Source organism: Eublepharis macularius, chromosome 6 (genome assembly GCF_028583425.1).
Source record: "Eublepharis macularius isolate TG4126 chromosome 6, MPM_Emac_v1.0, whole genome shotgun sequence".
In the NCBI taxonomy this organism is placed as follows: domain Eukaryota; kingdom Metazoa; phylum Chordata; class Lepidosauria; order Squamata; family Eublepharidae; genus Eublepharis; species Eublepharis macularius.
The window spans coordinates 51,830,226-51,853,240 of NC_072795.1; the positions used below are offsets into that span (position 1 = coordinate 51,830,226).

Sequence of the window (23,015 nt, forward strand, 5' to 3'; positions counted from 1 at the left end):
GACTTATTTGACTTAAAAGTTTCACTGAAATTAAGTAAGTTAAGCCAGGCTAGTATAATTATGGGTTATATCCAGAGTTCCACACTGTTTCTCAAAGTCATTATGCATTGGATGTTATTTCCACTTGAACTGTCCAAACTATCGCTTAGTTTACACATCAAAACAGTCCTCCTTCCACTGTAAAAGCCGAAGGGTCTTTACAGAGGTGGGGGGAGGGAGTGTGGGCCTTTCCCTTCTAGTTCAAAGGTAGGTGAGAATTTAGTCAAAGAAAACAACCAGCCCTTGTGACAGGCTTTGAATTAAGAGCATCTACATCAGATGGCTTAAAGACAGTTAGAAAGCACACACCTACCAACAGTGACAGTTTCCACTTTTATTATTCCACATGATTAACAAAAAAGGAAGATTACATAGCTAGTTCCCTATCTTACTTCTGACCCCTCCCTTTTATGATGCTGGGACACTTCCATGTGTTAAGTAGCTTTACAGCATTGGTTTATGTTACAATGACAGCACTATGGAAAAGTAATAACACAAAACAGCACAAAATAGAGAGACTGATTTCACCTGGAGGAGGGCTAACACCATAGCAGATCAGCTGAGCTTTCTACTCCAATGCATGTTAATTAAAGTTTTTTCCATTCAGACAGGAAAGTTTCACCAGGCTGCAATTCTATGTACACCAGCTTAGGAGAAAGCCCTCTTGAACACAGTGGGGCTTACTTCAAAGAGAATGTGCACAGGCTCAGAGCAGCACAAGTGTAGAATGGGCTTTTTTCTTTAAAAAGATTCATAAAGGCCAATTAAGTAACAACCTGAAATTTACATAATCAAGCCTAGGAATTTAGCACCCCAAATTAACAAAAAAAACCTCCAAACCCATCACCAATGCATTACCCAAGAATCCTGAACAAATGAAACATTCCCACTGCCCATACTTGAACAGACAAGTACAGTACAAGAATTAAGTGCTTAATTACCAACATTTGCACTCAAAGATACATTACTGGTTAATTGCTAACATGAAGTGAATTTCCAGGGCAGAAGCGCCACACCCCAAAATACATGCAATCATTGGTGAATTTAGTTTTTTATTAAAAGATTAAAAATAAAACATTTGACAAGCTAATATACATACCAAAATAAATCCAAATGTACTAGAAGATGTGCATAAGACATGATTCTAGAAGGCACCCTGCCACCAATATTTAAACGCTCACCTAATTCCAGTCTGGCCTCTAGTTTTCTCTTCCTTCACTGAAGGTGAGGTCCTAGACCACTAAACTAGCCTCACCGATCCCTTTCAGGGATTTTTCCTTTTTTATGCTATCACTAGAACATTTGAAGTTGTGCACAGACACTTAAACTTCATACCTTGTTTTGGATTAAACCATCAAGTTTTCAAATGCACAACAGCTTTTTTCTAATAAAAAAAGGTAGTGATATCTGGGCCACTTATAAGGGCCAAAATAAGATATAAAAGAAACAAAAATAAGTTGCAAAACACTGTTGTGTATCATCACCAAAAGAGCTCTGCTTGCACGCTTCCATCCTTTTAAACCCCACACCCTTAAGAAACCCAGACTTACAAAACTCATCTCTCACACATACAGATGAAATGTTAACACATCCAGCTATTAGCCTGTCAGGGTCTGACAGTGTAAGAATGCCATCTATACAGTCCTTAAAAACAGTATTACAACACAAATGCACCATCTGAAATCCTCACCGTCTATGTTCCAATGGCTAGAAGAACACAGTGCTCAAGTATTCTCCCTATTAGGTAGGTCTTCGTTGGTTCCTTTGTTGCAGTTCCTTTATTACCAAGGTCTCCACATAGATTTGGAAAGGCTGGAGGAAGGCACATTTTGCGTCCTAGACCTGTCCAGTCCATCCAAAGAGATGTGGCTTTGCTCAGCCTCTGTATCTTCGAGATCTGAGCAAACCTCTTCACTGGGAGAAGGTGAAAGAAGAGGTGAAGTGGGACTGGGCAGGCTTAGAGCTCCAGGCGATGCCCCAGGTATCTGGAGTAACCCATCACCACTAGGCCACTGGCTGACAGAAGGATCTGACAAGACATCCACAATGAGGTCCTGGAAACTGCCTTCATTCAGAGGCATCGACTCTAGAAGATGATTCAACAGCTCTGCAGCGACGGTGGAATCGATCCCCGGGCAGTTGGAAACAAATGTATGCACTTCATGCATGCACTGAATGTACCCAGCTGCAAAGCGCTCACTGGCCTCCCGCTGCAGTTTGTCGCTATCTGAGATCACCAGCAAATAAGGAAAGAAAACAAAGCAGGAGTCACACAACATTTCTTTTCTACTGCTCCCCTCAATAACATACACAATTCAGTTTTCTTATTTTCAAAGGCTGACAAGATAAATGAAGCAATTTCCTCTGCAACACATTTTAGCTGTTCAAAAACTTTCTGAGGTAGCAATCAAAATGCCTCCTCGCTCCCTTATAAAGGTAGAACAAAAAGAGCACCATGGGGGAAAGTATTAGCTTCCGTTCAATGGGAAGGCTACCTGACGCAGGGTGCCTGTGACAGAAGGCTTCGTGAACCTAGAGGTACGTACTCTCCAGATCACCCTCAAGAACTTGAGTGAGGTGAGAATATGGATTGAAATGATTTAATTGAAATATGTATAAACTCACTTCCTCTCAGGCATCCCAAAACCCATGAATCTAGGCTGAATTCCATTTGTGCAGGATGTTTCATCCCAGGCCTAATGCCCAACTCAGCCGACTGCAGAAACTGTGAAGTCAAAGCATGAACCAAGATGTGAAGTGTCCTGCTCCCCTGGAAAAGCCCACCAGCTGCCACAGGGAAGTGCCCTGAAGCTAGGGGCCAGCTGAGACAGCAGCTTTACTCCAAACCATAGGGGAGAGATGTGGTCAAATGATCAGTGGCTTTCACGGTATTAACTTGGTAGAAAGTTTGCATATTCCACCTTTGGGAAGGGAAGAAAACTGCCAAAAAAGAAATAATCCAAACGACAAGAACCAAGAGAATGCGAGGTGGGCCATCTTTTTTCTTTCTCAGCCTTCAGGAGAAGAAATAGCTCGTTCTCCAACAGATATAGCAATACAGAAGTGAGACACTGTTGAAGTTCGGGGAGGGGGGCTAAAAGGGCAGCCAGGGCTGCACCCACAGGCCGAGCCTGGCTTCCTCCAGTACCGCAAGGCGTCCCAGTCTGCCGGCCCTGTGCGCCCTAGGGCCGGGGCGAGCACTCACCCAGCGCCTTGCTCTGTAGGATCCCTCGCACCCGCTTCACCGTCAGCTCCAGCACCTCGGCGTTCTCCATCTTCGCCTGCAACTAGGGGCAAAGCAAGAGAAGACAGGCAGCCAGGAGAAGCACGCTCGCCGCCGCCCCGCCGCCGCGCCCAGCCCTCCGCCGCCCCAGCCGGAGACTTACCTCGGTGTCCGCCAGGATCAGCCGCAGCTCCTGCAGGCTCTCGTTGATGCGCGCCCGCCGCTTCTTCTCCACAAGCGGCTTCCGCGCCTGCCCCGAGAAAAGGGGAGAAAGAGAAGGGCGCTCGTCACCGCGGCGCTGGGCTCCAGGGCGCAGGCCTCCTCCGTGGCACGCCCGCCCGCCTTCCCCACCGCTCACCTTCCTGTCTCCTCTGGCCTCGCAGAAATCCTCCTCGTCCCGGCTCGGGCGGCTCTTGCTGGGCCGAAAGGAGGGCGCCATGCTCGGCTCGCGGGCGACGCAGCAAAGGCAGGAGGACGAGGGGGCCGGCGGGGAGGGGAGCGGCAGGAGAGTCGCACACGGAGGAGGGGGCTCGCCTGCCTACCTGCGCCCGGACCGCCTCAACCCCGCTCCCCGCCCCTCGCGGAGCCGCCGCCCCAGCCCTATTTATCGCCTCCGATTTGCATCTCAATGGGCTGATTGGCCGCGTCGCGCGGCGAGGGAGCCGGGGCGCTGGGCGCGGCTGCCAATGGGAGACGGCCGCTTTGTCTGTCCCGGGGCCTTTGGAGCGGCTCGCCTGGTCAGAGCGGCCGAGAGGCGAAGAGGGGGCGGGCCGGTGGGCAGGCGCCGCACGAGATGCGCTAAGATGTTGCTTGCCGTTCGCCTCTGCCAGATCTTTGCCTGTTCGACTCGGTTCCGCGCAGCTCTAGGCTTTTCCAACTGCATAGCTGCAGTTTAGCCCTTGGTAGGTTACCGGCAGACTGTTCCAGCGGGTAGCCGTTTTAGTCTACTGCAGTATAATAAAACAAGATTCGGGCCCAATAGCACCTTAAAGACCTGGAAATCTCGAAAGGTGCTACTGGACCCGAATCTTGCTCTTCCACTGCAGGCTGACGTGGCTACCCACCTGAAAGGATCATAATAAAACAGTTTCATGTGGATAACTGTGTTGGTCTGCATGAGAATAGCAGAATTTGGGTCCAGTGGCAACTCAGAGACGACAACATTTTAATGGTAAGTTTTTAAGAGTCAGAACCGAAGGGAGTTCTGACTGTCAAATGCTTATTCCTTGAAAATTTTGTTGGTCTCTAGGGTGCCACTGGACTCAAAAGTTGCTATAATAAAACAGAAATCCCATGGCACCTTAAAGACAAACAACACTTATTCCAGCATGAGTTTATATACTAAGGAAAGTTCCAGATGGGTAGCCAGCTGTCTTAGACTGCAGCACCCAAGCAAAACAGGCTGAACAGGTTTTAATTCAGCATAAAATTGGGTGGATTGGCACATCATCAAATGCATGCAGTAAGACTTCTTCAGAGACACAAAAGCTTATGCTGGAATAAATGCTGGGCATCTCTACAGTGTCATTGGGCTTCTATTTTATCTTACTAGGGAGCACAGAAGTCCCATGCTTCATCCCTTCCAGGGATACAGCACTAAGTGGTGGTAGACCCGTATTTTGACAGGGATTTCTGGCCTGTATAAAACATGTATATTTGAGAAGAGGACAGAAAGCTGATTTCTCCCTGTCCAGCTCAGGTGATACGGGAAGCAAGACTATTTCTTGGGCTCAAGGATGTGCCTTTTGGGGCAGTACCTTCAAACAGCTGGCAGCTGGCATTCAAATGTCCTAAGATTCTTCAAGATCACCTTTTACCTCTAGGCTGTTTGCTTTTACTTATTACTTTGTTTTATGGGTACCCAAAGTGGCTTACAACAGTCTTCCCGTCTCCATTTTATTCTCACAACATCCCTGTGAGGTAAGTTAGGCTGAGCATGGGTGAGTGGCCCCAAGGTTACTCAGTAAGTTCCCATGGCAAAGAGGGGATTCCAGCCCAGGTCTCCCAGGTCCTGGTCTGACACCTCTACATCGCTCTGGTTTTTGTAGCCAGTCTTTACAGAAATAAAGTAGGGAGCACTTTTATCCAGTCTAATAGCTCTTGCCAGCTGACAAAGATTTGACTCTTCCCTGTTACAGTTTCTCTCTTCTGAAAAATGGTCTGTGAAGTTATGCAGAGTCCTGGGACAGAGAAGAAGAAAGGAGAGGAGCCAGTCAGGTGTCATAGTCCAAGCGGCCAACTAGGACTGGAGAAATGCAGGTCCAGATCCCCACGGAGCTCACTGGGTGACCCTGAGCCGTTCACTTTCTCTCATGCTAACCCACCTCATCTGGCTGTTATGAAAGCCACACTGCCCTGGGCTCCTTGGCAGGAGAACTACTGATAGCTTTAGGGGATGACATTAAAGGCTTGGGCATAGCCATGGTCACAGTATATTAGGTGGTCGCTACACTAAGGCTTCCATCAGTGCTACGTTGCAAGCCTAACAGCAGTGGAATCCGCAGGCCATTGTAGCTGCTAAGGTAGCAAATGCCCACAACATTCCTGACAACTGTGCTAAGCACAGCTTGCTCCTTGATCATAGAAAGCACTACTCTACAAATGCTGCCAATTATTTATTTGTTAGAGCAGCAGTCCCCAACCTTTTTGGCACCAGGGACCAGTTTTGTGGAAGACAATTTTTCCATGGACCGGGGGCAGGGGATGGTTTCGGGACGGCGACTGCCTACCTCACCTGCTCCCTGGAGCTGGCTCTGTGCTCGCCTGCCACTCACATCCTGTGTGGCCTGGTTGCTAACAGGCCACAGACTGGGACCGGTCCGCAGCCCGGGGGTTGGATGTGTTAGAGCATTTGTATCCCACCTTTTTCCATAGCCCAAGGCTATGCACACACCCCATCTGAAAAACAAGGCAGCCATGTCACCGTGGTGCTTTAGGTGGGGACAGTGCTTCCACGTTTCCCTGTCTCTGCACATCCCACACAACAATTATCAGACTTTAGTATCCTGAGGTTTTTTAATAAAAATAATCACAGACTCTAACCAGGCCCTGCTCTCTTCCCTCACTGACACATGACAGGCAGCCCTTTTTCAAAGTACATTTGACAAGCTGCTTTTGTCCCATGCAAGCAGGGCCGGCGCGCCCATTGAGGCCAGGTAGGCGGTGGCTTCAGGCGCAGGGTGCCAGAGGGAGCACCAGAGGAGGCGCGGGGGGCAGGAGCGCGCGCCACAAAGCAGCAGCTGCCTATCCCTCCTGCCCCGCGCTGCCGCCGCCCCCAGCTCAAGCCCACGGCCAGGCGCAGCCGCCGTGGGCAGGCATCTGCGGCGGCGCAGGCAACCGAGCGGGAGAGCTCGGAGGCCGCCTGCTGCAGCAATCAGGCCGGCGGTGGCGCGCTCCTGTGATGACGTCACATGTGACGTTATCATGCAGGCCGGTGCATGCGCACTTGTGTGCGTGGGGGGGCACCTGGCTGGCCAGCCGGCCGGCCACAAGCACCGCAAACCCTTGCACCGCCCCTGCATGCAAGTGGCCATCCTCTTGCATCCTCCAAACTATGCAATGAGACTCTTCGTCAGCTATTCTGATAAGTTTGAGAAAAGTTTGAGAAAAATACTTTATAAATATGGTCTCAAAATAAGGGCCATTTTCACACTACTTACTTGCTTCTGGAACATCGTGAAACAGCGCAAAAACTGCAGAAGATAGCGTCACGCAAAACTCTCATGAGAAGACGCTATCTTCCGTGGTTTTTGTGCTATGTTTCGCGATGTTCCGGAAGCAAGTAAGTAGTGTGAAAATGGCCAAGGTCTTAGAGGATAGCTGATTGGAGGGGATTTTGCACAGGAAACAACAAGAAACTTTTTAATGGGTTGATCATTTCAAGCCAAAGGCCAGCTAGACAGGGCAGGGTAGGAATGGGCCTGAAGAAACTTCGAGACCAGCTCTCAGAAATTAAACGGGCAGCCCAATCCTAAGGGCTGGCCCTGCACTTGCGCCCATGTATCAACATAAAAGCGGTGCCATTCTGCCACTCCCCATGAACTTTTGTGGGAGAGCTACACCAGCGCCTAAGCTCAGCAAGGCAAGGCGCGGCTGCTGCCAAGAGCACCCATCCACTGTTCCCCTGACAACCCTGCCAGCACCAGCCAATGGCTGTACCGCTCCCCTGACAGGCACATGAGGGGCGAGCAGCGGCACAACCAGTGGACAGGCCGTGATCTCTGTTGCCCAGCAACACCCCCTCGGTCCGGAAGCAGGCAGCCCTGCCCAGAGGGAAGGAGCAGAGGTAACACTGAAGGTGCAGACAGGGCACCCACCCTCTCACCCATCAACCCCCATTTCCGATGAGGCTCAGGCTGGTGGCTGTGGCTCTGTTTACTTGCAAATCCCCCCCCCCTGCCGCAAGAAACAGGTTCCCCCTCCCTGAAAAGTGGGACCAGAAAGGCTGCAAAGAGTGAAGAGGGACCCAGCCCCCAGGATCAGCCTCCCAAGGTCAAGGAGAGGCAGCTATGTAGAGGTGAGCGGGGGCAGGTGCTGCAACAACTGACAGTGCTGCCCATTGGAGACCATTACGGAGACTGGAAGGACCATTGGATGTGATGGGAGCAACCAATGCCCCTCGACTTGCAGCAGCTCCATTACACATTGCCACATCGAAAAGGTGTAAGGAGAATGTGGGGTGGACCTCGCAAGTCATACTCCAGTCCTGGGATGAGGCTCCCCAAAAAGGAATGATGGTCTGCGGGGCCAGAGAACCCACTCTGGTCCCCGCTCAAGATCTCCAGAGTCCATCTCTGGCTCCGCAAATAGCAAACAGGAGAGGTGTATGGCCTCGCAGGAGAAGAGCCTCCAAGATCCCAGGACATCACTCCATCTCCCCCCACCAGCAACAACTGTGCTCCCCACATGCAGAAGTCCTCTGCCTGGTGGGCTGTGACCTGCCTGAAAGGGAAACGGACATGTGGCAAGGGACCCAGCCCTGTGCAAGCCCCAGTCCAGTCTGTCACATTCTGGGAGGGTGTCCATGGGTGGAAGTGGCAGCAGCAGCTCCACTGTCACAGGTGCAGCATGCAGGCAGATGATGCATGCCCCTCTGGCGAGAAATCAGTCCTCATCTGCATTAGGATGGTCTAATGCTGTGAAAGAGACAGTTGAGGGCTGTGCACCCACCACCAACAGAGAGTTACCAAACCCAGTCACCCGACCTGCAGCTGCACTTCCTCCTCTGCCAGGGGAGTGCCTGGCTGAGGGGGTCTGAACAGAGCCCCCAAATGGGTTAGCTGGAGCTCCCCCCACAATGGCTGTGTCAAGGGTGGTTTCCTTGGCAACTGCCTTCGTGACCAGCAGGAGCTGCCCCTCCCCACTGGCGAGCCTCACCTGCAGAGGCTGGTGTTCAGAAAGGTGTGGGTGAGGACAGCTGGGGCAAATGAGCGAGCCAGGGCACCCCCACCCCAGCTCCTTCTTACCTGACAGTGCTCCCTTGCCCCATCACAAGCCGGGACTCAGATGTCAGATAACCTGCAAGGAAACTTGGGTGGTAGTTGTTACTCAGCCATTCTGGACTTAGCTCTTCTTCCCTTGAGTAAGTGCAAAGTACTACCTGATTCTTCAAAATGCACTTGTGCCCCACCACCGGAGCACCCTCTCCCATCTTGTGCTCTATGTCCCCGCAGCTCTGAGTCCCTGTGGCAGGGGGCTGCTGGGCAGAGCCTCTGGCTGCCTCTCTATTTACCTGGGTTCATGGGCACCCCGGCCGGAAGTTATATAGGGTACCCAGTGAGTTGATTGGGCACGTGGGGGTGGAGGGCTTGGCCGCCATGATGGCACATGCAGATTGGTCCTGGTGGTAGTTGGCATCCTGTGTTCCTTTGAGCTGCTTGGGTGGGGCTGGGCATTGGGCTAGCAGGCAAGTTTTCCCTGCACAATGGGATCCAATGGACTACACCACCATTTTTCACGATGTAACTTTCCACTGCTGCAGTGGGCGTGCCCAGGCTGGAGTGGCTTGGGAGCCGACTAAGTTGCAGCCTGCCCCTCAGCCCACTCAGCGCCAGTGTGGGGACTTACGCCTCGCTCACACCTCTGGCCAGCCGCCTGTCCTGGCCTCTGCCACTGAGCCACGGCAAGGGTGCACTTTGCCCAGCAACCAGCAGGGGCGGTTACACCCGTGTAAGTGCAAGTTACAGCGACGTACCCCTTAGACTGCTCCCTAAGTGCTTTCCTTCCCCCCCCCCCCGCGCCCTCAGGATTGCACTGTAAATTTTATAATAGGATTAAACATGAACCCTAGCCTTCTCTTAACCACATGTCCACAATATCAGCTGTGGAATGGTGTTCGTTGAACTTTTTCTTCATCCACAACCTATTGGCCAGTCTGCTTTGTGTCAGTTTTCCTCCTCTTGGCAAATATTGAAGTGTCGTCAGTTTGCTTTCTTCCTCTCTCTCTGGTCCTGCTTCTTTTCCAGCTTTTATCAGCTAATTTTTTGCTTTCACTCCCAATAAATTAAGCCCTCCTGTCAGTCGCTGTGCCTTCTATAGTATTAGCAGGAGGCATTACATGACTTCCACCAGGTAAAGCCTGGTAGCAATGAGAGGACACTTCTCAAATATTGAATATTGAAACTCTTGAAAAAATGCTCACTTTTTCCTGAGTGTTCTAACGTGGACTATGAAAACGTTGCACACACACATGTTCTCATGCTACTGCTTAGAAGCTGTGTCTGCACAGGGGTGGGGGGTCATTGTGTTGCTGTCTGTCGATCAGAATGCCTTGCCCCAGGATTCTGAGTAGGTTCCAACAGTGGCTGCTTGTCTAGTGTGATGATTAATGCAGCTGACTCCACAGAAGCAGAAGTAGTATATGCGCATAACATGTCTTGTTTTCAGTGATGCATGCCTTACCCCTGACCTTGGGGCATATGTGACACTATGGCTATTCTGTGAGATCAATGCATGCACTTAAAAAACTAAAAGCAACACCTGTCCTTGCAATATAGTTTATTTTAAATTGCAAATATGTAAGAAATTTACAGTTATAGGGAACTATATGATCTGAGATAAAGATGGGCATTTCTAGTAGGGTCAATTTTATTTTCGAGTATGTTATTGCTAGAACCTACCTTTTTGTCAGCAACAATAACTTCAGATGGAAAAAGGGAGAGAGTAGAACCAAAAGCCAAACTTTCACTCTCCAGACTAATCATACAGCTGTGAACAGAAGTAAGACCCATGAAGGTAGATTTGTAAGCCCCTGTGATCAAAGCCCACAACGTGCCTCCTCCCTCTGCCATCACGCAGGGGAAGAGTGCTAGCACAGTTCTCAGGTCCCGGGGCTCTGTAAAGCCATCAGCCACTGGAAGAGCACAGGCTCATTCCTGGCAGGCAATCAAGTAGCCATTCAACACAGAGAAAGGCAAGGATAATCCCCATTCCTTGTGCCATGCAAAAGAGCTCCCACCCCCTGCAAATAATGCAATATCCAGTCAGAGTGACAAGCACATGGACCAATCCTCACTGCCTGACCTCTTCACATCTCAGGATTTGGCGGGGGCGGGGCGGGGGGAGGGCTAACTCAGTCACTGCCACCCACAGGAATGGGGAGACCACTACATATTATTGAAGGCATGAGAAGGGCAGCTTTCCTCATCATTTCATTTCCTTACAGTGCAGAGTTGCACCTGTTACATAACTGTATTCCATATGCTTTCAAAAGGCCCAGGAACAACATCATCATCATCAACAACAACATGATTTTTACCCTGCCCTTCTGCTCTCATGGGGCCATCAAGGCGGCTAATAAAACATACACACTAAAATCTCTTCTTAAAAGCCATTAAAACCAACACATAAATACATCATTAAAACACTTTAAAAACAGAACTTGAAATATGTACAAAAGATAGAGACAGCAGTTGAAACATTGGGTAGAGAGGAGGAAGGATCACTGAGGGAATGCCGAACAAAACAAAAAAGTCTTCATCTGCTGATGGAAGACAGTAACAGAAGGAGCCAAGCAAATCACCCTTAGGAGGGAGTTCCATAGTTTGGTGGCCCAACCAAAAACTCAAGTTGCCACCCATCTAGCCTCAGATGGTGGGGGCATCCAAAGCAGGGCTTTCAAGATGAGTACAGTGGTCAGGTAGGTTCATAAGGGAGTAGGCAGTTCTTCAGGTACGTTGGTCCAAAACCACGTAGGGCTTTAAATGTCAGCTCCAGCACCTTGAATTGTGCCTGGACACAGATTGGGAGCCAGTGTAGATGGGCCAGGATGGTAATGACAGGGTCCCTGCAACTCACTCCAGTCAGCATCTTGGCTGCAGCATTCTGCACCAATTGAAGTTTCCAAATATTTTTAAGGACAGCCCCCTGCAGAGAGCTTTGCAGTGATCTAATCTAGCTATAACCAGGGCATGTACTACAGTGGTCATATCTTTCCTGCCCAGGAAACACAGCAGCTGACTAACTAATCAAAGCTAGTAAAAGGCACCCCTGGCCACAGCTGCCACCTGCATATCCAGCAGTAGGCCTGGAACCAAGAGTACTCCCAAACTACAAGGGGAGTGTGGCCCCATCAAGAGCACCTTAAATCCTGGTTCAGATCTTCCACTCACCAGTAGCTCTTCCATCTTATCAGCTTCAGTCTATTAGCCCACATATACTCCAAAACTACCTTCAGGCACTGGATCAGCCTTACTGGGATCAGCTGGAAGTGAGAGATAGAGCTGTCATCTGCATATTTGTACCAACCCAACCCAAATCTCCAGATGACCTTACTCAGCAGTTTCTTGTAGATGTTAATATGCATGGGGGACAAGATGGAACTTTGGGGGACCCCACAGGCCAAAAGCTAAGAGGCTGAGCAGCAGTTCCATGGCCCCACTTTCTGAAACCTACTCTCTAGTTAGAGAGAGTATTAGATTGGTGCCTCCCAATCCCAGATCAGAAAGGAGATCCAGAAAGATACGATGATGGTATCAAAAGCCACTGAGAGGTCTATGAGAATCAAAAAAGTCACACTTGCTTTGTCCATCTCCCAGAGCAGTTCACTCACCAGGGCTTTTCTGTCCCGTAACCAGGCCTAGAACCAGACTGGAAAGGATGTAAACAGTACTTAAACATCAAGGTGGCACCTTACCATGTGAGATTGCCAACTGCCGGGAGAAAATCTTCTAATCTTTAAAGGAAATTGCTTGGTTGTAGTTTGTTCTGTTCCATCTTCCCTTTCCTTCCTTCAAAGAAGGAATGCAGCATGTGTGTTTGGCTAGCCAAGGAAATAGGTGGAACAGAGTGGCTGGAATTTACCACATGGCTTTGCTCCCTGTTGACTTCACTGGTGAGGCGTGCAAGGTTACCTGGGTTTTAGAGGTACTACCTGTTGTGTTAGGGAGGGTTGTTAAGCAGTATATACCTTCTCCATATATTTGAGGAGACACGGTGCTGGCAGGGGGTGGGGGAGATAGGAGATGCTTGCCTGTCTCCCGCTGAGTGTTTCATGGGGGTAGTACATACACTGGTAACATCTAGATTAAAATATTCCAATGTATTCCAAATGCATCTGTCTTTGAAAAGTTTTTGGAAACTCCAATGAGTATAGATACTTTGGCCAGAATGTTGACTGGAATGGGTCATAGGGACCATATCACTTCAGTCTTGGTCCATCTACACTGGCTCCCAATTTGTTTCCAGATCCAATTCAAGTTGGTGGTATTGACCATTAAAGCCTTATATGGTTTGGAACCAGCCTATTCCCATACAGACCTACCTAACCACTTCTGACGTGACCGAAAAGTGATGTGATTGTGCTGGCCATGACACACTAGCATTCACCCGAAACTCTGGTCTAACCATAGAGCATTGGGCAAATGCTAGAGCATCACAGTGCAATGACTTTATTTCTAGGTCACACCAGAAGTGGTGTCATGGCATTAGCTTGACAATTGTCCTCCACCCATTTTCCTGGCTGCTCAGTTGAGTGGCAGCAGACAGAGGGTCTCCTTATGCTCTTTGGAGGCCCTGATTTGAATGCATCTGATTTATGAGGCAAGATGGGTGGCAACCCGAGAGAAGGCCTTCGTGATCATGGTACCAAGATTATGGAACTCTCTCCCTCAGGCATTTCTCTGCTCTCATCAGTCAATGTCTTCCACCAGCAGGTGAAGACTTTTTTGTTCTGCCTGGTGTTCTTTCAATGATTCCTCCTTCCTGCCTTCTGTTCTAATACAGGAATTCCCAACATTTTTGGTGTGGTGACCCACTTAAAAAGAAAGAACATGCCTGAGACCCACTTATTTGTTTTCTTCATTTATACCTCATCTTTCTCTCCTGCATTGACCCAAAGCAGCTTACATCGTTCTCCTATCTTCCATTTTATCCTCATGGAAACCTGTCAAGTAGGTTAGGCTGAGAGTGTGTGACCTACCAAAGACCACCCAGCAAGCTTCTATGGCAGAGCAGGGGGATCAAATCTGGGTTTCTCAGATCCTAGCCTAACCACTACGCTATACACAACAGAAATGCAAAAGCCTGAGATACAGTTTTACAGGCTTTGTAACCCACTTTTGAGTCAGGACCTACAAGTTGGGAAATGCTGTTCTATTATGCTGTTTTAGGGGATATATATGTATTTTAGCTCAGATTTTAACTGTTTTTGTGGTATTTTGATTATGCCTGCTCTAATTGTTAGCCATTTTGGTGGGCCTGATTGGGCAGGAAGGCAAGATATAAATATTCTAAATAAATAAATAGAACTTTATACCTGGTAGCAACAGTGTGGCAAACTTTATCATAAGAGGCAGCAAAGAGCTGAGAAGAGCAATAGGTCTCAGCGTACCATGGGGTACCATGGGGTGGAGTAGCAAGCAAATATATGCAAGCATCCATGAACGGAGGCTGTGATTTCATTACATTTCACTGCACACTGCCACACAGGCTTGACAACATTTGTGAAGAGGAGAAAATAGTGGTTGGAAGTTGTTAACTTGGCCATTTGTAGGATGCATTATTATTGTGTTGCCTTCTTTTCTGCTGAAATGTATACTAAAAGCAGTTGAAGTATCTGGACTACTTCCAGTGTAATGCTATACAGAGTTACTCCGGGCTAAGCCCGACTCTGCATAGGGTTGCTCTGTCAGTAGACTAAATGTTATCCCTCCCCGTCCCTAAAAAAAAGAAAGAGAGAGAGAGAAGAGCTTTTCTTAAAAGTTTGTATAGTAAAAATCCCAGACTTAAAACATTGGTATTGCCAAGAGCTGGCTTGTTAGTATATGTGTCCCGACAGCAAAGACCTGCCAATCTTGTAAAAAAACCTTGCATTTTTATCTGGGAGTCTCTCAAGATGTCCCATGAATGCCTAACCAGCTACCTCTTAGAATTCACTCTCTCTCAACCAAAACACTTGAAAAGTTAAATGGCTGTCCTTTATTGCAAGAATTTATTTGAATTTTTAATAAGCTGAAAAGGGCACAAACGATTATCCCTGAGGAAATATCCTTTGGGTCTTTCTGACTTGACTGACTAGCCCTTATGAATAAATTTCCATTTGCTCTATAGGAATCTGCAGCTTCCAGTCTATTATAGAGCAGCATGCCATTGTTTCTCAACAGTCGCATGCTCGTTGTTATTAATGACACAGGAAATATGAGGTCACTGCTAAGAAGAATATAAGACAGACTATTAGCAGAAAGATCATGAGGTTCCATTTTAGTTGTAGCAAAGCCAAACAGCATCTTGGGGAACTATTGCTATACTCCTCTTGGCATTATAAACTTTCTTCCTATTCCCTTTGGGAAAAATTCCCTGGCATACAGTTGCATCTATGTATGCTATGAGAATGCTGCAAACTGCAAAATGGACAATTGCTTTCTTTGTCTCATCCCAACTGCTTCCCACTGTTCAGCAATATATCTTTCTTCTGGTTTTTCCCCTCTCAACATGATTGTGCATGCCAATTTTAGATAGTTACAACTTTATGTAAAGATACGTTATTAATGTTTGGTGATTATTTTCTGATAGATGCATATGTACCATGATGGCACTTAAAATATGGTGGTAGGGCAGAAAGCCAGAGGGTGGCAGGTACAGATGGGGCTGTCATTCATTATAGTGGCAGTATCCATTCACTGCATTTGTTCTATACTACTAGCTGGCCTTGATGATGGTGCCCTATACTTCCAAACGAGGACTGCATTGCTGTGTTGCTTGTGTCCAGCAGCATTTTAGAATGGCCTGTTTAATGCTCAGAGATGTATAGAATCATGCTTTTCCAACAATTTCAGAGCCAATTGTACCATTTTGAATATTTTGCCTATATGTTTACTTGTCTGCAAATCGTACTGTTTTATTGTAAGGTGGTGTAAAGTAATTCAATAAAATATAACCACTTTAAAAGTTTCAGCCATTTTGAATTAATTCAAATATCTATTATTTAAAAATAATCTAGTGTTTTTTAAACAGTCTACTCAAAACAATGTGTACATGTATATATATAGGTATCTTGTCTAGAAAGATAATCTAAGCCAGAGCTGTAGGGCTCATTTTAATATGCTGAAAGGGCTTTTTCTCCCTTCCTCACACATTTTTTGGCTACCTACTTTCTGTAAACTAAAGAATGAAACACTCTGGCTTTGTGAATGTAACTTGATGCTGATGACAGTTGGCAGCTGCAGTCCTCTCAACAGACTGAATCAAATAAAAGCATTAAGGTCTTGTCCCCAAGGAGAACGACAGGTGTTCATTCTGCCTTCTTTGTTTCTTTTCCCCTCACCCCATGTATGTCATATTTTTACTAGACAAGAAAATAAAATGTGTCTATTGTGTGTGAAGACATCATAGACAGTGACAAATAAGAAACATAAAAAAGATATAGAAGAAATATATATGCATTGGTAAATATTTGTTAGCATCTGTGATCCTATTCAGCATAATTTTCATTTTATATTCTGGACTATTAACTTTTTTTAATGTTTGCTTTATTAAATAGTTTCATATTGTTTTACATCGTTGTTACCTGTCCTGGGATGCATGGGAGAAAGACGGGTATAAAAATATTTTGTAATCCACATACTCATTAATGGGAAATGGGTTTTTTTAAAAAATCATACTTGTAATTGCCTTGGGTCTCAGGGACAAAGATTATAAATTGAAATAATAATAACAACAATAACAACTGCACCAGGTATGCAAGCATGCCTATGTGCACACATGCATGTGCTCATGCACATGTACGCGTGTGCAACCACTCAATTTTAGCAGCATTTTCAGCCTTTTTGTATTTTGATCTTGATAACTATTAGCATATGCTACTACTGTGCTGTTTATATAATGCATTCCTTCTAGAAAAGGCCCAGGGATGCCAGATGTGCTCCAAATAGTATCTTGGAGAACAAACTGCATAGTTATATCTAATGGTAAAATCCTCTCTTGGTGGCAAACAAAGGATGACCTTGTGCCTTCATGCAGGAATGATCTACAGAAGGAGCCATCAAGCACTTTCCTATTTTATATATCAATTTTAGGTTCTTGAATCTTAGAATACATTTGCAAAACAAAAAATGGTATGGAGTTTGGGCTACTCATGAAAATCAATGCACGCCCACCTTTGCAGTCCTGTGGACTAGATATGGACCACTGCCCACATAAAAATACCTTGGAGGTCTTGTTGTGTTTTCAATGCTAGACTTAAGAATAAGGAGACAGCATTGTTTCCAACAGAGGTACAGTTTTAACAAATCCCCATTCCTTCTCCTTCTAGCTGCAGTTTCAGCAATTTCCTTCCTCTCCCTGTCTCTGCTCACACCAAATCCTGGAGTGGACTACAGCAATCGCAAACATTGGCCTAGATAGAAGGAACACCGCAGCCAAAACACCTCAAGTCTCATACTAGAAGATATGAGAAAAGTCTAAAACAAACTTGTTTGCTTAGAAATGGTTTGCAAAGTGCATAGAGATGTTCTCCACAGATACAGCTAGGTTTTGCAAAGGTCCACATCCTAATGGTGAGCAGAATTCCTGCTTTGTTCTACACTGAGTACCAGAAAAGAGCAACTAGCTAACCACTTCTGTAACTCAGCTGAAGAATATCTATTTTTAAACTCCCAATTTCCAAACAATCCAACCGATTAGAATAATAGAATTCTAATTCTATGAATTCTAAAATTCTATGATTCTAATCTGTGGGATTGTTTGGAAATTAGATTTTGTGTTGCTCATCTCTTTATTATCCAGATGAAGAGCCGGTATTCGTTTGTTTGTATCATAATCTCTCTCTTGAACTTTCAGAATGAAATACAGGCCCAAATCTTGTATTTCAGATTTGAGTAACAGCTTGCATTGACAAGCAGCTGAGAATTTCTTAATCAAGATGCTACCTGAACAACTCACATGCATAAATATCAGAAATGCTCCAAACTCAAGCACAATTATTTCCAGTATTTGGGAGTGGTCAGAAACTGTAATGCAGTTCCTTTGCTGTTTGGCTTCATTTTTCTGGGCAGTGACAGCTGACAGAAACGAAGGCAGGCAGGCTAGGAGAGTGACAGAGCAGCCATGATTTGTGTGTGACAGGAATATGGAGAACAGGATCATCCTGACTGGTGTTTCTGTGCTCAGTATTTCTGTTTCCACTGGTCCATGCGTCGTTTTACTGGCTTTGGGAAGACTTCCTGAATCCTGATCTATATATAATGACAGGTTCTGGCTGTTTGAGCAGTTTCATTAATGGAGGTCATGGCAATGCTCGAAATCAGTGGGAAAGCTTCCCTTGGATCCATGGGCGCGTAACAAGGATGAAGGGGGGGGGGCAAAGGCTATGGCTTGTTTTCCCATAGGTAAGAAGCACCAGCCAGTCTGTGTACCAGGCAGTCATGGCTCTACAGATCAAGAAGAAAGGGAACAGCGGTTCAGGTCCGCCCTGCCCCCAAGTTATAGATGTAATGCAGTAGGAAAATTTGTAATTCCTGTTACATATTTAAAGTTCTCATATTACTTAGTCTTACCAAAGTTTCTGAAGTCAAATTAGCTTTGTGCTCCCCAGTAGTGAAAATATACACATACGCCCTAAACCATATCACTGATCTTTGTGTGTGAGAGGTGCTGATTCTGTATCTGTGATCACTTAACATTTGTCGTTTCATGTATCCATATCTTTTCCCCTGATACAAATCTCCCTCCCAGCTTCTATTAACCCTGCTAGGGGAAAAGGCAAGCAACCCCTTCTATTTTTATATAAAGAAAATAAGTCAGGCGTCGGGCTCAGTCTATTTTTAAACAAAATAAGAACACATATATAATTAATTAATTCTTTATTCACATTCTGCCTTTCTGCCAAAAATCAAGGCAGTTTACAAAAAGTAAAGCAATGCAAGAAAAACAATGTAAGGAGGCATACAGCAATATAATAATATTGGATTACAAAATTAGCAAACAGTGCCATAAAAGCAAGGTAAAACATGTAGGCCAGGGAAGCCAAGGCCTGCCCCAGTTTGCCAGGACTACCTAGGAAGGGGTGGCATACAATTCTGGAGGTCCTCCTGATCATCTTGGTGGCCCATGGAACCAGACAATGTGATTTGGTTTTACATATTTGGATTGGGTCTGTATGGTGTCAGAGTAAGGACAAAAAAATTCCGTCTCTGGAGATCTGTGGTAGCTTTCTGTGCCTTACTCCAGTGATTTTAACCTATTTTTTTCCCAGCTAGATTCCACTAGGGAAGGTCAGTCATACTGGAAGTAAAATATTGAAAGAAAATGGAAGACAGTAGGGCAGGATGGACAAAGAAGGATTTAGGCCAGCTCTCGGTTGTGAAATTCCTGGAAATTTGGGAGTGGAGCCTGGGGAGGGCAGGGTTTGGGGAGAGGAGTGACCTCTGCGTGTTATAATGCCAAACCCTCTAAAGCAGCCATTTTCTTCAGGGTAATTCATCTCTGTAGTCTGGAGATGAGTGATGATGCCAGTAATCTCCAGCCACCACCTTGAGGTTGGCAACTCTAATTTAGGGGTGCTCACCTATGTACTCTGCTTCTGTAAGAATAAAATCAACCTCACCTGCCTCATCCCTTCCCCTTCTGCAGCAGCTCAAGGATCCAGAAAAGGAGGAGAAAGTTTGTTCACTTGCCAGTTCACACCCAGTAATGTCTGCTGTTCAAATGAGATTTTGGATTTCTTGTAGAGTAAGGATGCTTTGTCCCATCTTCCTGAAATCTGGCAAGAAGATCCTTTCAGTGGAGGGTGCCATCTGAGTTGGTGAAGGGGTTACATCAGGAAACATGTTTGCTGTTGAAACCCAAGGAAATTACTACCCTGTTTATTTTCTAATACATCCTTTGAGTATTAAGAGATCACAATGTACATTTATGATATTAATTGTTCATAATTTGAACATGACCTTGTCCAGTACATTCATTTTTTACTGGGTAAAGTGCTGGATAAGCTCTAAGCTTGGTGTGTACCTTATGATGATACAGTTCTCCTTTGAAGCTTAAATAATGCATTCTAATAATTTATAATAATTTATTCTACTGCAATATTTGTAGGCCTCCTGAGCACTGTTTTAGTAGCGCTTTTGATTTTACATTTTTACCTTGCCTTTTATTCCCTAAAATGGTTAACGTCATAAGAATTAGATTGTGTTTTATCTTTTAAAAATACATTTAAAATAACTCCCTTCCCTTGTTATTAATAGAGCTTAAGCAGTGCACAGCTAGAAAGATAAATGTTTTGATTAATTCATTATCTGAATAATTTCATCGTCAAGGCAACTCTATGCTCAGACCCTGCATCAACAGACATGCTGCTGTTCTATACCATCCCATCTCAGATGCGACCGACCGCCTCTACCTAGGGGGCATACTTAAGCCATCACACAGCACCCCAGGAGGCAGGGCAAAATCACCAAATGGTCAGAGCAACATCATGTGCAAAGACGTTGCGTCCTTGCTGTTTAAGGGAATGTCCCAGCCCTTTGACAAGGGGAGAGTCTTGCTCAAAGAAGGTGGACCTCGAGTCATATCTGAAGATGTTCTATAGGATTGAGTGGTTATGAAGGAAGCTGGATAACTATATAATTTATACATGGGAGGGTAAAAGATCAGGAATAATCTGAAACAGAGGCTCATGGGTGACTGAGGGGGTGCTCATGATGTCAGTATATTGACACCATTCCCAAGCATTGCTGCAGTTCAAAAAGATCTATGGTAGATTGCAAACTGTAAATTCTGAACCTGCAAAAATCTTTAGTATTGACATACGGTAATTATTTGGATATGGATATCGTAGCAAGGTGGAATGTCACTTCTCCCCATTGTTTCAATTTATTTTATTTATGTCATTTATAGTCTGCTTTTCTCACTGAGGTAGATTACATAGTGTAACTCAATACAAATATCGGCTGGGGCATTCAATGTACACTACACTAAGGTAGGATAGTAGAAAAATGAAAACAATGTGAAAATGTGAATAAAATTATTTCCCAGTGGCAGATTGCTACCAGATTTGGCTTTCTTTAATAGTTCTGGGGATGCTAATTGCATTACAGCTGTCCATCACACCTCCACACATATTTACATCATTGATAAATCCCAGGCTGGTCCTGAGGAAATCCTTTGGAAGCTGTCCGTTTTGGTAAGGAACTGATTCATGGCCATCCAGAAGATTAGATGCTCCTTGATCTGTCTGCTGCTTTTTGACACCATGCATTGAGTTGTCCTTGGAATGTTTGGAACAGATGGCGGGACTGTCTGGAGTGCCCCTGCCTTGATGCCGATATTATCTTGCAAGTAGCTGCTAATTTGCTAGTTAAACATTCCATTCCTCCAAGCAGGTTTCTTCTGTCTAATGGAAACTGGCTTTGCTTTTTAGCATCTTGGCAACACATCTTTTCGGCATTTTCTAGGATGGTGGCAGGATTTGTTTTGCTTTATTCTCAAAATTACTTTGGAGACCATGGGATCAGTCTCTTTTTGCTTTTAAAACCCCAGTGTCCTCCCCTTGTCTCTGACACCTCTTGTTTATTTATCAAGAGACAGAATGATAGACAAGGTTAGAGCCAATCCTTTCCAAGCAGAGGAAAATTCTAAGGCAGCATTTCAAGGTCAGTTTCCTTTGAAAGAAAATACTAGAGATTTGAAGCCAAATGTGCTTTCAGTTTTATTTACAAATATACAGGTCAAGCAGTTATCAAGCAAGTAGACACAGTATAATCACTGCTACATCTAGGAGTAAAGTGGCAAGAGTCTCTATGTGTTTGGGGGGTGGGGTGGCTTCCCAGGGATTCTGAAAACATGGCCCAATGAGGACGGAATATACTGTAAAATGACAGAAAGTTAACAGTGGCTGCACATCAGTTAAAGGGGAGAAGGGATGGGTGGGAAATCTGTCTGGTCAAGCCCCTGAGAGCTTATTGATTCCTGCAGAAGAGTTTTTTGAGGGATGAGAAAGACTTCCAAATTGCTTCACAGCTGTCTCTGCATATTAAATGTGTTTAAAAGGTAAGGGCTGTTTATACAAGGGTTATTTGCCCTGCGTTCAATGCTGTGGAGAATTAGAGTTGTTGCTTCCTGCTTCCCCACAGCATTGTGGTGCATTTGTGCACCTCCCAGGGTTTCCCTGGCTTTTCTCCATGCTTTCCCAACCCTACTTTGCTGAGAAGTTTGAGAAAGATCGCAGCAAAGCCTGGATGGCTGCTATGTGGGTGAGAAAGTCCAGTTTTTCCCAGTCTCACTCATACAGCAGCCATTTCCCCTCTCTTTTCCTCACAGTGGTCATTTCTATAAGCCATGGTGGAGGGGTGTGTGTGTGTTGTTGTTGTTGTTTTAAAACTGCAGATGAATGGTGTTACATCATTTTAATGTCATATCAGCCTGTGTATCGGGCTTTTTGAGTTTCTAGCTTTCATTAAAAAAAATGTGTCTAGCCCTTTTAATTGGGTGACCCAGTTTCAAATCCCCCTCTGCTATGGAAATTTGCTGGTTGCCCTTCGGCCAATTACACATTGTCCACCTACTTTACTTCACAGGGTTGTTGTGAGGATAACAATGTAAGTGGCTTTGGGTCACCATAGAGGGGAAAGGAAGGGTATAAATTAAGAGAATAAATAATCTCTGCAGTGAAAGGGGGTATAGACTTACTTGTTTAAAAAAAGAAAGCTGAGAAATCAAAGAACCTGATACAGAAATTGTTATAACAATATAATGATATTCAAGTGAATTTTTTAAAAAAAACTCAAGAGAACCCCAGTGCCGTTTAACTTACAGGGAAGTTTCCTGGTGGGCCACTGCCCTAGAGAGCTATTCGGTGGCCAGGACAATGGAGAGCCCAGCCCTCAGGGATCAATTTGCTCGGACCCTTTCTCAGCAAAGACAGTTGGTGTCAGCTCACCTGTAATGTCTTGCCATATAAATAGTTTGTGTTTTGTTTCTTCTGGTTTATGTGGGGTTTTTAATATTTGTTACTGTAAGTTTAAATGCAGGCTTTGGAGCTGGATGGGTGATTGGAGTCTGCTTTGATTGGACACTGGCTGCACTCTAGTGGGCAAAGTGAACTGCAGTTATCAGTCAGAGTGCTGAGAAAAAGGTTTTCATTCAGGAGAAATCAGGCAAACCCTGTGGAAGCCTGAAAGTGAGTTGATTCTGTCAAGATCAGTGAATCTATATGGAGTTCTGAGAAATTCTAAGTCAGGCAAACTTTGTTTGTATGTATCTCAGAGAGATTATTCTATCAAGCTTAGGCAAGCTGTGTGGAAAGGCCTAAATTTATGTCTGT

General features: G+C 45.6%; 1 protein-coding gene across 1 annotated transcript; it reads right to left on the reverse strand.

Moving 5' to 3' along the window:
- Positions 1-358: 358 nt before the first annotated feature.
- On the reverse strand, positions 359-3,863 carry LOC129332261 (transcription cofactor HES-6-like). The gene is made up of 4 exons (XM_054983239.1): positions 3,621-3,863; positions 3,426-3,512; positions 3,245-3,326; positions 359-2,266 (listed from the first exon to the last, which is right to left on the reverse strand). Exons 1-4 carry the CDS (start codon positions 3,699-3,701, stop codon positions 1,821-1,823), a joined length of 696 nt encoding a protein of 231 aa, XP_054839214.1. The 5' UTR covers positions 3,702-3,863; the 3' UTR covers positions 359-1,820.
- Positions 3,864-23,015: the final 19,152 nt, after the last annotated feature.

Coding starts and splice junctions, on each gene's coding strand:
- LOC129332261 (XM_054983239.1), bottom strand. CDS start 3,701: ATGGCGCCCTCCTTTCGGCCCAGCAAGAGCCGCCCGAGCCGGGACGAG. Junction 3,513..3,620: donor AGGCCAGAGGAGACAGGAAG/GTGAGCGGTGGG, acceptor TTCTCGGGGCAG/GCGCGGAAGCCGCTTGTGGA. Junction 3,327..3,425: donor TGATCCTGGCGGACACCGAG/GTAAGTCTCCGG, acceptor CTTTGCCCCTAG/TTGCAGGCGAAGATGGAGAA.